Source organism: Musca autumnalis, unplaced genomic scaffold (assembly GCF_047663935.1).
Source record: "Musca autumnalis isolate F117 unplaced genomic scaffold, ASM4766393v1 scaffold_4, whole genome shotgun sequence".
NCBI lineage: Eukaryota > Metazoa > Arthropoda > Insecta > Diptera > Muscidae > Musca > Musca autumnalis.
Genome location: NW_027411977.1, coordinates 90,026,513 through 90,044,257, shown reverse-complemented (window position 1 = coordinate 90,044,257; position 17,745 = coordinate 90,026,513). Strand labels below are relative to the sequence as shown.

General features: G+C 36.3%; 1 protein-coding gene across 1 annotated transcript in view; it reads left to right on the top strand.

The window, feature by feature from the left end:
- Positions 1-12,607: 12,607 nt before the first annotated feature.
- LOC141401057 (uncharacterized) overlaps positions 12,608-17,745 on the top strand; it is a 29,478-nt gene continuing 24,340 nt past the window's right edge. The window contains exon 1 of the mRNA XM_073980880.1: positions 12,608-13,144. Coding sequence (XP_073836981.1) covers positions 13,045-13,144 — 100 coding nt within the window. The 5' untranslated portion in view covers positions 12,608-13,044. The remainder of the gene's footprint in view (positions 13,145-17,745) is intronic.

The window sequence follows — 17,745 nt, the reverse complement described above, 5'->3', positions numbered from 1 at the left end:
AATTTCCTTTTGGGTTCTTAGTATACTCATCAACGGCTTTCATCTCCAAAAGAAATTTTCCACCCCCCAGACTTTGAGTTCCATTTTGTGTCACAGTGTTATTTATCAGAAATAAACTACTAGTTAGTCACTTTTACTTCTGGAGACTAGTCGTAGTATTAGTTAAGCATACAATGTATTATAAATTGCTTAAAATAATAAAACAACAATTAGGACATGTGGTGAAATCCTTGCGCCCCCTCTCTTTTTTCAACCTAACCCTAGTATAATACCCCACACACTTCAGTTAATGCGCTATGCCACCCAACATTTCAATTGCTACGTGCAGTTATGATGCATACATGTGGCTGTTAGCTGATCTTTCGATACAGCTATTTGGAATAATAAAAATAATAAAAATGTATGTAGATATATATACATATGTACATCTAGGAAATTGCTACAATTATTTCCGTTAACACCCTCTACTATGGCCAATTATGAAAGTGATCGCCAATAAAATGAAAAAAAAAACGTGTAAAGGGAATCAGAAAACAATAAATATTGATTTACAACGAAACGGCCGACTATAGCAAGTTGTCATTTGGCTGTTATGACAACTACCAGAAGATTGATAGAAGTAGAAATTTCAAATAATTCTTTGAAAACATTAAATAAATTAATAACAGAAGATATGATGGAAAATCTAAAATGTTATAAATGTTTTCATCAAATAAATGTTTCATTATTCCAAAAAAAAAAAAAAAAAAAAAAAAAAACAAATGTCAACGTTTGGTGGTGTTTTAAATGACGAGATCTGTAATTAAAAAGCAATTTTCCCTTTTGATAATTAATTGTAGCCAATTAATGGCGAGCAACAATTTATCAGTGAAAACAATAAATTTTTGGCGGCTATGGCTTTGAAAAGAAATTTAAAAAGAGGTATGTTTTTAAATTCTAGAATAGGAGGGATCTTTCACAGGCGAGAACATAACGTCAGAAATTGTCACGTGTATAAGCTTAGTGTTTTAATCAGAACGTATACATATATATAAAAGAGAAGTCTCCCTTGTCCCGTATGGGATGTTGTGGAACAATGTTTTTTTTACATATAAAATTAAGCTTATGTTAGATTAAACATTCAATTATGGGGCCCAACTTGACCAAAAATCTTGAAAATTTAAAATGTTGTGTAGTTTTACGTAGAACTATTTTAATTTAATAATTGAAATATTGACACAAAGTATGCAAATTAAATAGATACAGTCTACAATATATAAGATACAAGTTGTAAATCTGGTACAGATTATAATATACGTATTAGTCTTTATAATTGATAATTAAAAATATCGGTATTTTGTAGTTTTTAGCACAATTCTGCAACAGAATCTACGCAGATTTGATTCTTAATAGCTAACAAATCTTTTAAAACAAAATTACTCATACTCATTTTACATTTTTTGGAAAGTTTGACAGTTTTTAGCCTAAGAGTACTCAGGACAGTTTGACATACGACTATGTGTTGGGTTGTTTAAAGTTGCTTGATTGAGACACCTCCAAAACATGATTTTTGCTGCTATTTTTCGAGTTCAAACGCATAGTTCCATGATTCGTCACCCTGATACATCTTATAAACATCTTCTGAAGCGCCGCGACCGAATTTTTTCCAAATTTCATGCACCGATCGACAAGGGATCCAAGGAGAAAAACGCCATTTTTGCCGCCAAGTGTTCATGCAATATCAAATGTTAGTTGGTGGAATAAAGCACGCCTTAAACTGAGCTTTTCCGAAATTTTGTCTCGAAGGTATTTGAAGGATGGACAGAAATTTTACGATGTGCCAAGTACCGAATCGGTCACTGCTTTCGAGAGTTATTGTGCGTACCATTTTAGCGAAATATTTAGAACTTCTGTGATTGAAGTAAGTGTGGACCCAATTTTCTATCTTCGAACTTAAACTGTGTTTGGACAAAATATTACGATGACCAAATTTTGGACCGAATTGGTTGTTCCGTTCGAAATTGGTCGTGCGTTCCAGCCATTACACATGTTGCCATAAGGGGTTTTTACAGCTTTCGCGGTATTTTTACAGGAAGTATGGATTTGCCCCCGAAAACATTGTACCGTCGTAATGGCGAATACAAGTTGTTACAAAAAAAAAAAAAAAAAAAAAAAAAAAAAATCAAAGGTATTCGAGAGCAACTCTTAAACTGCACTTTTCCGAAATTTTGCGTGGGAGATACCAGAAGGAGTGAACCGATAGAGTCCAAGCTGGAACCTTATCTATATCTGATATAAACTTATGAATGTGCAAAGTATGGAGCAAATCGGTTACTCCCTTCAAGAGTTATCGTGTGCACATTTTTTCCGAACACTTTTGAACTTTTGTCGGGAGGTACCTGAATGAGTGAACCGATATAGCTCATCTTCGAACTTAAAATAAGTTTGGACAAAATATTACTAAGGCCAAATTTTGGACCAAATTGGTTCATCTGTTTGAGAGTTATCGTGCACTCCAGCCAGCCAGACAGACGAACGGATGTTGCTAAATCGATTCCAAACTGTCTGAAACGAATTTCGTCCAAACTAAAACCATTATTACGATGTAATTAGGTATATCGAGAGTTCCCTATGGACAGGTAATGCAGTCCAAATTCTTTGTAACGAAAGTCTCCACAACGAATTGCCTTATAAATCAAATAAAGAATTTTCACACAAATAGTGTCTTTATAATGAACAAGTAAAAAAGTATCAGTCGGCTTTGCCAACAGTGATATACCCTCAGCCTGTGTGGATTTAAATACTTTTTTCCAAAAAAAAAAAAACAAAAAAAAATATGTATTTAAGGGGGTTTTCAAAATTTTGGGCGTATGAACCGACAAAAGTATAGATACGATTACAGCTCAAAAAATTGGGGGAAAACGATAGATAGGGCTTTTTTATCACACTAGCCTGCGAAAAACATAATATCGCTGTAAACAGGGCCACTAGGAAAACCTTAGGTAAAAATGTCTCGAACAGACCCTTAACCACACAAAAATGTTGAACATTTGTGTAGGTGGTATCACAAGAATTGGACTGATAGGGTCCAAGTTTGAACATAACCTAAGTTTCGACAATATTTAGAGATCCAAAGTTTAGACCAAATCGGTTGATACGTCTAAGAGAAATCGCGCGTACTATTTTAGCGAATATTTTCGAACTTTTGTGAGGTATCGGAATGAGTGGACCTATAAGCACCACCTTCGAATTTTATCTAATATTCGAAGAAATATTATAATATCCAAAGTGTGGACGAACGCAGTATTCGGCTCGAGCACTCCAGGCACTTCATATGGTGCCATAGGGTTTTTTTACAACTTTCGGGCTGTTTTCTCAACCCAGCAAAATGTTCGATGCCAAAGATGCTATTCAAGAATGGGTGCAAGTGAAATGGAATGTAATTTTTTCAGCATCTTCACTCATTCTTTTTACAAGAGCGTGACCCCCAAAAGATGCAATTCATTTTCAGATCCTAAGCATGTCATCTTTACTAACTCGATGGAATGGCATCTTTAACAATTCTTTGGCATGGCATCTATACCAATCCTTTGGCATGCCATCTTAACGAATTCCCAAGAATAGCATTTTCACTAATCTTTGGCATGTCATTTTCACCAACCCTTTGGCATGTAATTTTCACGTCTTGTTCGGAAAATGGAAAATGCTGTATTGAAAAATGATTTTCATTTTTTTATTTTATTAATTCAAAGAAATTAATGAAATAACTATAATTTATTTATCATCATAAAGTCGTGGGGGTCGTGGGGGCCTGTGCTATATGCTGGGCAGATGTTTTCCACGGTGTCATCAGTACTTGCCCTATAGGAATTTTGACGGCTGCACCATCCCGAGCGTATTGACCCAAAACTACTCTGGTTTGTCCTGAGAGCTGGCGCTTCTCAGCTGCGATAGATGGTGGATGTTCTCCAAGGACCGCATTCACACGATAACTGTTTACTGCATTCGTGTGAATGCTACTTAAACCTGGTTGAAAGGCTTGTTGATCTAGAGTTTCTTTCTTGTAACGTTAGAAATCTCTTTCTAGATTATCAGCACGGCTTCCTCTGAGTGAGTCCTCTGCTAATATGGAGATGGAGATGGCCTTCAGCGCAGTTGTTGTGCTGCTTACGGATCCTATGATATTGATCGGCAACTGGAAAGTTATTTTTGATGCTGGAAGAACTATAGCCACAAGGGTCCTTGCTACGGGCGACAAAAGCGAACTTGGTTTGTAAGATTCACCTTTGCTGGCATCCTTTTCGGGCTTCAGTAGCTGGCCTATTTTCCAGACTTCGGGTACGATGTGTTTGGCAAGCGACAGGTTGTAAATTTAAGTGAGAAACTTGACTTCCGGTCGTCCCAGCTGTTGCAGTCTAAACACCGCCGCTGCACGCAACAGAGTTTACTTCCTCCGCAACAGGTTTTGATTCATCTTACAAAAGGATTTTACTTCCCATCAGTGCAGTGCAGATTTCGATATTGACTCCAACTGCAGATTGGAAATGTTTGTTGTTTTGTAGGGATCTACAATTCGTTGAGCAGGGTTCTCTAGTTCAGGCAAGGAAACTTTTATAATTGGTCTGTTCCTTTACTTTTAAAAATGGTAATTGTTGCAAAAATGGTAAAAGTGGTGAACTGCTCTCATATAAATTGTATGCTTTTAAAAGTAAGGAAACACTTTGCGGGTAAAAACTGGTACCCTCAGGCACGTAAAGGAACACTACTAATACCAAAGAGTGCAGTCCGACTCTACTTTGAGCTCAATGATTGGGACTTCCTAGCATAATAAATCTTACATTGCTTGAAACGCACATATTTAGATAAATAAAAGAATATATACACGTGTAAAAATAAAAACACAAAATTCATCTCTATTGGATCGATGGAATGGGTTCAAATGCTAAGGAAAAGATCGGATCTATCACGACTTCCTTTGAATTGATTCAAATGCTGATGAAACGATCGGATCTTTCACGACTTCCTTTGAATGGGTTCAAATGCTGATGAAAAGATCGGATCTTTCACGACTTCATTTGAACCAATGCAAAAGATCCAGTGAAATCATGGCATCTCATGGAACCACTTCCATAAAATTTTGCTGGGAAGGAGTATGGACTAACCCCTGAAAAAACTTTTACCCTCGTAGTTGAGGCAGCGAATGCAAGTTTCTTCAAACAAAAAACAAAGTGATTCGAGAAGGAGTGGACAAATATAGCCCTTATTCGATCCTGATCTATATCTGGTAGATATATTGCCCCTGATGAAATTTATAGCAGTGGTTCAGAATCGTTTTTTCCTGGTCAAAATTCTGTAACTATTGAACGGATAAAGACATTTTCATAGTTCTTTTTTTGTTAGACAGATAACACAAGCAGCTTTCAGACGAATTATAAGCGGTCAAATTCGGTCCGGTAGTTGCAGAGAAATTCATGGTCAAAATTAAACTTTTGAGTTTTTTAACCATTTTTCATCAAAATACGAGTTTTTTGTGGTTTTTATATCTTCCTATGTATTAAATATGGCCAAACACCAACAAATAAATAATAAAATTACCAAAAAAACTAAAAAAAAATCGAAAAAAATGTCGAAAATTATTTTTTCAAAAATTTTTCAAAAAAAAATTTTTTTACAAAAAAATTTTAATTTTTTTAAAAATTAAAAAATACTTCTTGGGTTTTCATAAAATTTATATAACTCATATAAAAACTCATATACTCAAAAAAATGTTCATTTGTGTCAAAAAGCTGTAATTCATATGGAAACAGTATAGAAAAACACACATTTTTACCCATGTAATTTCAATAAATTGAAAAAAGTGTTAAACGGACTGAACGGGACTGGTACAAAAGTATATATGGACTGAAAGAGGAGACCCTCGGGCATCTTTCTGTGAAAACAGAGCTTTGTTCCATGTTGTTCCACAAAAGTTCTAGTCCACTAAATTTGGAATTTCATAAAATTTAGTACCTAAGGAAAAATAAAATAGCTTATGTTGTGTAAACGCTACGGTAATTTACTAAACGATTGCAAAAAAACAATGAACCCAATATCTGTTATAGTTTCCGAAAAATAGCTATGTCTTTCTCTAGAAATTTGCAAAAATTACGTATTTCCCAAAAATGGGGAAAATGTTCGTCTTTAGGGGCACAGCACGCCCACACCTTCCGATATTTTTACCTAATTTTTTGGTTTCCTTAGTTTCAATATGTTTACTATCGAATCCCATATAGAAATTAAATAACTTTCACAAAACAAAATTTTGATTTTTGGCCAAGAAAATCGATTCCTGAACCATTGTGCGTCGTAAGGGGGCAGTGAATACAAGTTGCTACAACAATCAAAGCGACTCGAGAGCAAGTCCTAAAGTAAAATTTTCCAAAATGTTGTGTGGGAGGTACCCTAAGGAGTGGATGGATTGGGTCCACATTGAAACCTCATCTAAGTCTAGTAGAAATTTCACGATGTGCAAAGTGTGGACCAAATCGGTTATTCCCTTCAAGTGTTATTGTGCGCACAAAATTTCCGAACTTTTCCGAAGTTATGTGGGGAGGTACCGGAAGAAGTGGACCGATATAATCCATCTTCGAACTTAAACTAAGTTTGGACAAAATATTACGAAAGCCAAATTTTGGACCAAATCGGTGTATCCGTTCGAGAGTTATCGTGCGCACCAGCCAGCGAGACAGACAGACAGACAGACGGACGGACATTGCTAAATCGACTCCAAATTGTCTGAAACGGATTTCGTCCAAACATACTTGGGGTCTAAAACCATTATTTCGATGAGGCACATTTTACCCTTATGAAAGTGTATATACCCTCGTTATCATAAATGCTGAGGGTATAATCAATATATTTTTAGGCGTCAGGACTACAAGATTTTGATTTCTTTGATTCTTGATGTCTTAGGCTAATGGTATATATCTGCTGGCAAAGACGACTGATGCGTTCTTACTCGTTTGTTAGGAAATACATTTCTTTTTATATCCTCCACCATATTATGGATAATATTAAGCTTGTTTTTTCCACATGTAATGCATTACAAAAATCATTTGCGACCATATAAAATATACATACATTCTTGATCAGGATAAAATTCTGAGTCGATCTAGCCTTGTCCGTCGGTTGCAGTTACTCTAGAAAAAATTGAGCTAGAGCGTTATATTTTTGCAGCCACGTATTTTTTTGTCATAGGCAGGTCAAGTTCGAAGATGGGCTATATCGGCCCATGTTTTGGTATAGCTCCCACATAAAGTTACCTGCCGATTCAGTATTTTGAGAATTTAATCCAGAATATTTATACGAACTAGCTGTAATTTGACATTTGATGTTCTTAAGGGTCACAACACCACTTCATGAAAAACTGTCAACAGAGGTTCATGTTTAGTTATAGCCCACATATAACGGTACCTCCTGATTTTCGATATTTTGAGGGTTTTAGTTAAATTTTTTTGACTGAAGTAGAACATTGGTGGCGTTTTTTATTGCAATTTTTTTAAATAGTCTGGCTTAATCCCATTGTTGTTGTTTTAATATTAACAATTAATTTATTAGTGGAGACATTTTTGCATCATTCGCCAAGTGGTAAGGCAGAGAAGACTATAGTTTCGATCCTCGCCACAGGATATCATCAGTTCCCTTGTTTTAACTGAACATTCCGTTACTTGACATTCCCTGCAGTTACAAAACTTCTCCACTAATAATTGTCAACATAGGACCATGATTTGGAATAGCCCTCATATAACGGTACCTGCCGATTTTCATATTTTGAGGGTTTTGCCAATTTTTTACTAAACTTCTCGTAACCTGACATATGAGATTCCCCGAAGTCACGAAATTTCTCCACTAAAAATTGTTAACATAGGTCCACGTTTAGGTATTGCCCCCAGAGTTTAAGCTATTTTTTTACTGAACTACAGGTAACTTGACATTTGAGATTCCCCGCAGTCACAAAACTTCTCCGGCAGGTTTCATGTATTTGATGCACCAAACACCCTATATCTGTCCAATTTTGATGCAATCTGGAACGTGTGATGGAATTTGAGCTATAAATAAATTTGCCAAATTATATCGAAAACGGTTCAGATTTGGATATAGATCCCACATATTTTTTCGACCGATTTGAGGTATTTGATGCACCAAAAACGCTGTATCTGTCCAATTTTTAATTCAATTTCAATAAAATTCAATGAAATTTGGAATGTGTGATGGAATTAGGTCTTTAGATAAATGTGACAAATTATATCGAAATCGGTTCAGATTTGGATATAGCTTCCATATATATTTTCGGCTGATTTGAGGTATTTCATGCACCCAACAGGGTATATAAGTCAAATTTTGATGAAATTTGGAATGTGTGACTGTATTTGTTCTAGAAATAAATGTGCCAAATTATATTGAAATTGGTCTGAATTTGAATATAGTTCGAATGTATTTCATACATATTCCCAGTGGTGTAGGGTATCATATAGTCGGCCACGCCCGGCTTTGATTCTTTGCTTACCGGTTTTAGTTTTTATCTACATGATGATTCCTAGTGGTTAAAAACTTCTCTATCAAAGAAGTAAAAATGTATCAGTCGGCTTTACCGACTGAGGTATACCCTCAGTCTGTATGGATAGAAAATTTTGGGCGTATGAAGCGCCAAAAATATGGATAGGATTAAAGATTAAACATTTGCGGGGATATCGATAGATAGGGCTTTTTTACCATACTAGCCTAGGAAAAACATAATATCCTCTAGGAAAACCTTCGGTAAAAATGTCCAAAGGATCCTCGAACAGACACTTAACCACCCTAAAATGTTGAACATTTGTGTGGGTGGTACCTCAAGGATTGGACAGATAGGGCCCAAATCTGAACATAAACTAAGTTTCGACAATATTTAGAGATACAAAGTTTGGACCAAATCGGTTGCTACGTCTATGAGATATCGTGCGTAGCATTCTAGCGAATATTTTCGAACTTTTGTGGGGGAGGCACCGAAAGGAGTGGACCTAAAAGCACCACCTTAGAATTTCATCTAATATTCAAAGAAATATTACGATATCCAAAGTGTGAACGAACGCAGTATTCGGTTCGAGCTCTCCAGCCACTGAGTATGGTGCCATAGGGGGTTTTTACAACTTTCGGGCTGTTTTCTCAGGAAATATGTACTTGTCCCTGAAAAAACTTTTACTGTCGTAATTGAGGCAGCGAATACAAGTTGCCTCAACAAAAATTAAAGTAATTAGGGAGCAGGTCTTAAAGTGAATTTATTCAAAATTTTGTGTGGGAGGTACCCGAAGGATTGGACAAATATAGTCCATATTCGAACCTGATCTATATTTGGTAGATATATCAGGATGTGTAATGTATGGACCAAATCGGTCACTCCTTTCAAGGGTTATCGTGCGCAAAATTTGTCCGAACATTTTTGAACTTTTGGGGGGGAGATACCTGAAGGAGTGGACCGATATGGCTTATCTTCGAACTTAAACTAAGTTTGCTTTTTTTATTGAAGGTTTTTTATCAGTTTTCCTTCTCCAAATACCTTTTTGTAAAAATAAAAAAAATCTATTATACTAGCATGTACTTATAGATGTAAGGTTGTTTTTAACCATCTCTTTAAGGATTAGTTTTCTAAGTAAACTATGTAAATACTTTTGAACAAATAATAAATAAAAAAAAAAAAAAAACTAAGTTCGCATAAAATATTACGAAGGCCACATTTTCGACCGAATTCGCAGATCCGTTCGAAAATTATCTTGCGGTTCAACGACTACACACGGTGTCATAGGGGGTTTTTTGCACCTTTCAGGCTATTTTCTCAGGATGTATGGTTTTGCCCTTGATGAAAATAGCACCGTCGTAGGGGGGGGGGGGGGGGGGGGGACAGTGAATACAAGTTATGAACCGACAAAATTATAGATAAGATTACAGCTCAAAAAAATTGGGGGAAACAATAGATAGGGCTTTTTTTCACACTAGCCTACGAAAAACATAATATAGCTGTAAACAGGGCCACTAGGAAAACCATCGGTAAAAATGTCTTGAACAGAACCTTAACCACACAAAAATGTTGAACATTTGTGTGGGTGGTACCACAAGGATTGGACAAATAAGGCCCAAGTTTGAACATCACCTAAGTTTCGACAATATTTAGAGATCCAAAGTTTCGACCAAATCGGTTGATACGTCTATGAGAAATCGCGCGTACTATTTTAGCGAATATTTTCGAACTTTTGTGGGGGAGGTATCGGAAGGAGTGGACCTATAAGCACCACCTTCGAATTTTATCTAATATTCGAAGAAATATTATAATATCTAAAGTGTGGACGAACGCAGTATTCGGTTCGAGCTCTCCAGCCACTGCATATGGTGACATTGGGGGGGTTTTACAACTTTCGGGCTGTTTTCTCAGGAAGTATGGACTTGTCCCTGAAAAAACTTTTACTGTCGTAATTGAGGCAGCGAATACAAGTTGCCTCAACAAAAATTAAAGTGATTAGAGAGCAGGTCTTAAAGTTAATTTATCCAAAATTTTGTGTGGGAGGTACCCGAAGGAGTGCAAAAATATAGTCCATATTCGAACCTGATCTATATCTGGTAGATATTTTAGGGTGTGTAAAGTATGGACCAAATCGGTCACTCCTTTCAAGGGTTATCGTGCGCACAATTATTCCGAACATTTTTGAACTTCTGTGGGGGAGGTACCTGAAGGAGTGGACCAATATGGCTTATCTTCGAACTTAAACTAAGTTTGCACAAAATATTACGAAGGCTATATTTTGGATCGAATCGGCAAATCCGTTCGAGAAATATCTTGCGGTTCAATGACTACACACGGTGGGTAGGGGTTTTTTGCACCTATCAGGCTATTTTCTCAGTATGTATGGTTTTGCCCCTGATGAAACTAGCACCGTCGTATGGAGGGCAGTGAATACAAGTTGTTACCACAAAAATCAAAGCGATTCGAGAGCAGGTACTAAACTGACCTTTTCCGAAATTTTGTGTGGAAGGTACCCGAAGGAGTGGACCGATTGAGTCCATATTGGAACCTTATCTAAGTCTGGTAGACATTTCACGATGTGCAAAGTATGGACCAAACCTTTTGTGGGGAGGTACGGAAAGGAGTGGACCGATATAACCCATCTTCGAACTTAAACTAAGTTTGGGCAAAATATTACGAAAGCCAAATTTTGGACCGAATCGGTTGATCCGTTCGAAAGTTATCGTGCGCTCCAGCCAGACAGACGGTCGGACATGGCTAAATCAACTCCAAATTGTCTGAAACACATTTCGTCCAAACATACTTGTCTAAAACCATTATTTCGATGAGGCACATTTTGTCCGTGTATATACACGGAGGCTATAAAAATGTGAACATTGGCCCACGAACGGTGCCGTCCGATTTTACCTGGCCCAATTAGCTAAAATTAGGTATTTGGGGTTCCCAGTGCTAAAAAAATCCCATAAAATTGTGAAAATTAATTAAAATAATTATTTCATAAAAGTTTAGAATATTCCATGACGGAGGGTATAATAGTTCGGCCGGCCGAACTTAATGTTGTTTTACTTGTTGATTTAAAATCGTAGTGAATATAAAAATTCCACGGCCTAGAAAATTCGGAGCACTGCCCTTTTCGTCTCTTCGAAATATTTTATAGTTCACATTAAATGTAAATGTTAACACAAACATTGTTATTAATTGATATGCGACGTTATTTAAAGTAATTAACGTAAATTATTTTACGACTTTTATGTCTTTATGAACATTTATGTGTTTGGCGACGATCTTTCGATTGATTAAAGAATTAAATTTCACTACAGATTAAGATACATTTCCTCCTGGTGAATAGCGAAGATTGTTTACCCAAGAACGTTTTAAGTTTGCGACACACACACACAGACACAAATCTTATAAATTTACTGCCAATAGAAGAAAATTAATTCACGTGTTGTCTATTATAGAGCACCGATCGGCAACGTACGCTTACTGAGAGTAAAGGAGTGAAAATTTCAAGAATTTTACATTGAAATTTATGCTTTATTGATCTCAGCACCTTGCCGATCGCTGTTATAGAGACGCTGATCTAGAGAAATGTCTTTACATAGAGAGAGAGAGTAGTGAACAGATGATAATTTAATATTTCCAAGACAATGTTTGAGATACAAATACGAGTAACAGATGCTGCAGAATTTAACCAACACAGTTACAAGGCGAAAAAAAAAATAAACAAACTTTTCTTCTGGCGAAAACCAATGAGAATTGGAATTGAATCGCGTTTGTAAGCCTTGTTTATTTGTGTGCTTCGCACACATCCGACTACCCACAACAATGATGCTCAACTGTGTACATTAGCGTGGCAAGAAATCACAAAAGAGAGAATACCTTCCTAATATCTGCGGTTGTTAAGCAAAGCAAAGAGTATCTTAAACTTAATTTGAGGAAATCAAAAACTCATCGTTTTGCATGAGATGTTAGTTATACTCACAGTTGTTAAAAACCACACACACATACACTCTCACATTAACCATACTAGAGTTTTAGATATCCGAAGCCCAATTGTGTTGTGCTCAATATATAAAACCCAGCATAGCCAAATAACCAAAGGCATTTATTCGCAAATTGTCAATACGATCGTAACGAATTTGGAGACATCCAAAAAATTGTGGTTTATTGAGAAAAAGAAAACAATAGAAATTGAGCTGAAGATTGGAACATATGTATTTAACATAATTTGTGAGCTGAACTCCCTGGTGTGTCAGTTAAAATTAAAAAAAATATTTTTTTATGTGATCAATGAAAATAATTTTGTTTTCCCATATTGAAACTACCCAAAAAGTGTGTGTTTAAAGACAAGAATAATAACAACAAAAACCAAGACACGAAATTCCGTTTACCATTTGTGGTGTGACATAATCAGGACCAATGTCCTTTTGTTTATAACAGAAAAAGACTAACGAAAAAACAAATTTCTTTTTTCTGTAATTTTTAAATCCCTTGGATTTATTTTAAACATTCAAGTTTAATTCACGTTAATGAAATACCGTAACAACCGCGGCACAATACTGCAAATACAATTCAGAACATTTTTGGTGAAGAAACAATTCTGGCATAGGAAACGGTGCTTTCAAGACGGTAAGTTTTAAATATCGAACAATTTAATTTGTCCATAATTTAAAGTGTCGAAAATTTAAAGTGTCCATAATGTTTTTATGTTTATCGAATATGGTTCGTAATAACAATAAAATAAAAATAGTGATATTATCTTATATTTATAACTTTCTTTTATAATTTTGCATTTTAATTCGCGCCGATTTTTCGGTCGGTAAAGTGGAGTATTGTAACAGTTTTTGGTTGTTGATTGTTTTTTTTTTTGCATGTACAAAAACTGTTGCTAAGAATAACCGATAGCAACAGAGGTTCATAATTTTGCATTTTTATTTCTACTGATTTTTGTTTTAACTCTTTTTTTTTTGGTTGTTTTATTTCCCAAAACTGATTTTTGTTTAACTTTAAGTTTAAATTTTTAAGTAATTTTTTGTACTATTCGTAATTTTTGAATATAAATTTGGATTTTTTTATTGTATCATGTTACATGAGTGATCACGGTGCTCTTGAACCAACTTTAAACGGAAGGTGCTTACTCCTGGGAAGTTTTGCCGAAAAATAAAAAAAAAAAAAAAATCTTCGGAGCGCTTTTTAAATAAATCGCGGTCAAAGTTAACATTTTTAGGATTTTTTTAGGTTTTCACGATTTTACTGTGAAACCTCAAGCCCTATCAAAATGAAACAAAAAAAAAAAATTTTGTAGCAGTGAAAGTTCTCTACAAGATTGTCCTTTACGATATTTCCGTAGGTTTTATCATTTTTGAGATATAGAAGATCAAATTGGCACAATTCCTTATAAAACAATGTCATGACTGCAATTTCCCAACATAAACTTAATGGTAAACCTAGGAAAAAACAAGTAAAAAAGTGTCAGTCGGCTTTGCCGACAGAGGTATACCCTCAGCCATTGTGAATTTACGGACAGATAGAATGTATTTAGCGTCTCTTCAGAATTTTGTGGCATTCAACATTTGAACTTGCCGACAAAAATGTGGATCAGGAATTAACACAAATGTTGAACTTTTGTGGGGGTGGTACCCTTAGGGAGGACCGATATGGGCTATTTTAGAAGTTAAACTAAATTTTGACAAAATATTAGGAGATCCAAAGTTTGGACCAAATTGGTTGCACCATTCAAGTGCAACTAACATTTTAGTGACATTTTTTAAATATTGGGGAGAAGTACCGGAAGTTGGGGACCGGTATTGCCCCATGAAACTAAGTTTGGATAAAATATGACGAAGACCAAATGTTGCACCAAATCGGTAGAACAGTTCGAGAGCCACATATGGTGACATAGGTCTTTTTACACCTTTCGGGCTGTTTTCCTAAGAACTAAGAACTTGCCCCTGAAAAAACTTTCACCGTCGTAATGGAGGTAGCGAATGCAAATCGCTTCAACAAAGATCAAAGTGATTCGAGAGCAGGTCTTAAAGTGAACTTATCGGAAATTGTGTGTGAGAGGTACCAGAAGGAGTAGACAAATATAGTCCATATTCGAACCTGATCTATATCTGGTAGATATATTAGGATGTGCAAAGTATGGATTACATCGGTCACTCCCTTCAAGAGTTACCGTACGAACAATTTTTCCGAACATTTTTGAACTTTTGTGTGGGAGGTACCTGAAGGAGTAGACCGATTTGGCTTATCTTCGAACTTAAACTATGTTTGGACAAAATATTACTAAGGCAAAATTTTGGACCGAATCGGCAGATCCATTCGAGAGTTATCTTGCGCTCCAACCACCTCACACGGTGTCATAGGGGTTTTTGCAACTTTCAGGCTATTTTCTCAGGAAGTATGGACTTGCCCCTAATGAAACTTTTACCGTCGTGTAGGGGTCGGTGAATACAAGTTGCTAAAACAAAAATCAAAGCGATTCGAGAGCAGGTCCTAAACTGAACTTATCCTAAATTTTGTGTGGGCGGTCCCAGAAGGAGTGGTCCACATCTAAGTCTGGTAGACATTTCACGATTTGCAAAGTATGGACCAAATCGGTTACTCCGTTCAAGAGTTATCGTACGTACAAGTTTTCCGAACATTTTCGAACTTTTGTGGGGGAGGTATCGGCAGGAGTGGACCGATATAACCCATCTTCGAACTTAAACTAAGTTTCGGCAAAATATTACGAAAGCCAAATTTTTGACCGAATCGGTTGATCCGTTCGAGAGTTATCGTGCGCTCCAGCCAGACTGAAACACATTTCGTCCAAACATACTTGGGGTCTAACAACATTATTTCGATGAGGCACATTTTGCCCGTATGAAAGTGTATATACCCTCGTTAGCATAAATGCTGAGGGTATAAAGAACCTAAAAATGTGACCTGAATTTCTATATCTCAAAAATGGTAAAACCTAGGAACAAATCATAACGGTCAATAGGGGTATTCAACGTTCCATATGAAATTGTTTGGTATAGGTCCACGCCTTCATATAGACCCCATAGAACGGTACCACCCGATTTTCGGTATTTTGAAGGTTGTGGGCACATAAACCCACCGAAATGGCCGAAATTTGGTATTTAGTCTTCTTCATAAACGAAAGGAAACTAATTGTTACATTTTACTTCCATACATCTTCCATACTTCCATACAAAAAAAAAAAAAAACAAGTAAGAACGGCTATAACTTGGGCCGGGAACTTATTGCCGTTCTTACTTGTTTTTTGAAGCCTTTTTTTATCAAGTCAACCTAGTGTCTTTGTCCATAATCATTTCTCAATTCGTTGGTTTCGATATAGCCCCCATAGAACAGTACCTCCCGATTTTCGTAATTCTCAAGGTTGTGACGTCAATATCCCACCGAAAGACTGAAATTTATTATTTAGTCTTCCATGGGTTTATCATATATTCCAGGAGAGAATTATCAATATAAGTCTGCGAGTTCCTATATCCCCCATAGAAGCGTGCCTCTGGAGCCACAACATCTTACCGATATATCGATATTTGGTATTTAGTCTTCTTTGAGTCTACATACCTCCCGAACTTCGGTATATTGAAGGTTAGCCACATAGTAATGCCTTCCATGAATTGTAATGCCTTCCATTTCGGAAGTTTGATATGATTTTAATTTTACCGATTTTTGTCGGTAACTCAAAAATTAAGTTACAGAATTTCACTACGGATCCATGTCTGCAAGCAATTTTACGATATGAAAATTATGAACCAAATCAGAATCTTTCTCCGAGAGCGATCGTGTCCTTCATGTTAGCATAAAATGTTGAACTTTTATGTGGGAGATACTCGAAGGAGTGGATCGATGTAAATAGCTCATCTTCGAACTTGAGGTAAGTTTGGATAAAATATTACGACAACAAAATCGGTTGATCAGTTCCAGACTTGTCCTCATTAGCCTAAAGAGTAAGGGTATAAAAACTACTATGGTATTTTTTTATTTATGCAAAAAAAAAAAAAAAAAAAAAACAAAAACAAAAACAAAAAAACTCAACAACGGTGCCGTGCAGGAAAGCCCGTCGTTGCTGTAGAACAGTGACACGAAGTCCATGTGGGGCTGGGGCTACATAAAACGAATAAAAAAGAATATTGCTGAGAATAAAATGAAAAAGATCCCTGTCAACCGGTCAAGAGTTCCGGTAGAAGCAGTAGAACAGTGACACTAAGTCCCTGAAAAACTGCTCACTCGAAAGCCCAGTGGAACAGTGTTACGAGGTTCCTTTGGCCCAGTTTATGTATCGGCCACCAAAAGTTAATGGTTAGTCCTCAAAGAGAATTTCCAACCTAATTGCTAGGAATTATTCAAAGAACTATCGTACTATTGTACCAAAATTCGCTGTAAAGATCATCAACTGATACCCATTGGCGTGGCACGTCGTCTGGTCTATGTCGACGGCGCTTCCGTGACATCCTCGGCTACAGCAGCAATATTCTCTGCAGTACGAATACTCGGGGGTCTGCCATGCCTGGCAGCATCTCGTTTTGTGCCAGTCTCTTCGAAGCGAGCGACTAAACGTCTGCGACGAAATTCACGTTGTGCCAAAATCACGGACCGATTATTGGTCTAATAAATAGTCACCAATATTCCGCGTTCTGGAGCAGTGTAGCGTAACATTGTTTATTAACGTGTATTTCGGATCAGAAAATTATAGCATTTTCTGATAGGAGGATTAGTTTTGCGCCACCTTGTATATTGGAGAACATTAGGGAAAAGGAACTAAAAACATCGATCCGCTAGATTGCACAACTTTACTAATTACATTGATGTGCAAGTTGCGGATTCGGAACAGCATCTGTCACAACCCATGCTGTTAACTCCCCTAAAATAACTAAAGCTACTGGGATATGAATACGAGTTATTTATGTGTGTATATAAGGTGACATGAAAAAAAAAGAAAAAACATTTTTTGTAAGACCTATCCTTGCACTTTTCCTTTAATATGAAATTTTATGGCGATCGTTTAACGTTGAAACCGTGTCACCTGAGCGATCTTTATTTCCTTAGACCAAAGATGGATTTCAACGAAAATGCAACCTTTACATTTATGGTCCAATCGATTAAAAACTTTATCAGTTAAAAAAACGAATGCCACAAAACGAATCCTACAAAAATTATGAAAATTCACCTTTGGCCAGGTGACCATAAAATGTCATATATAAGGTTTTTGTATT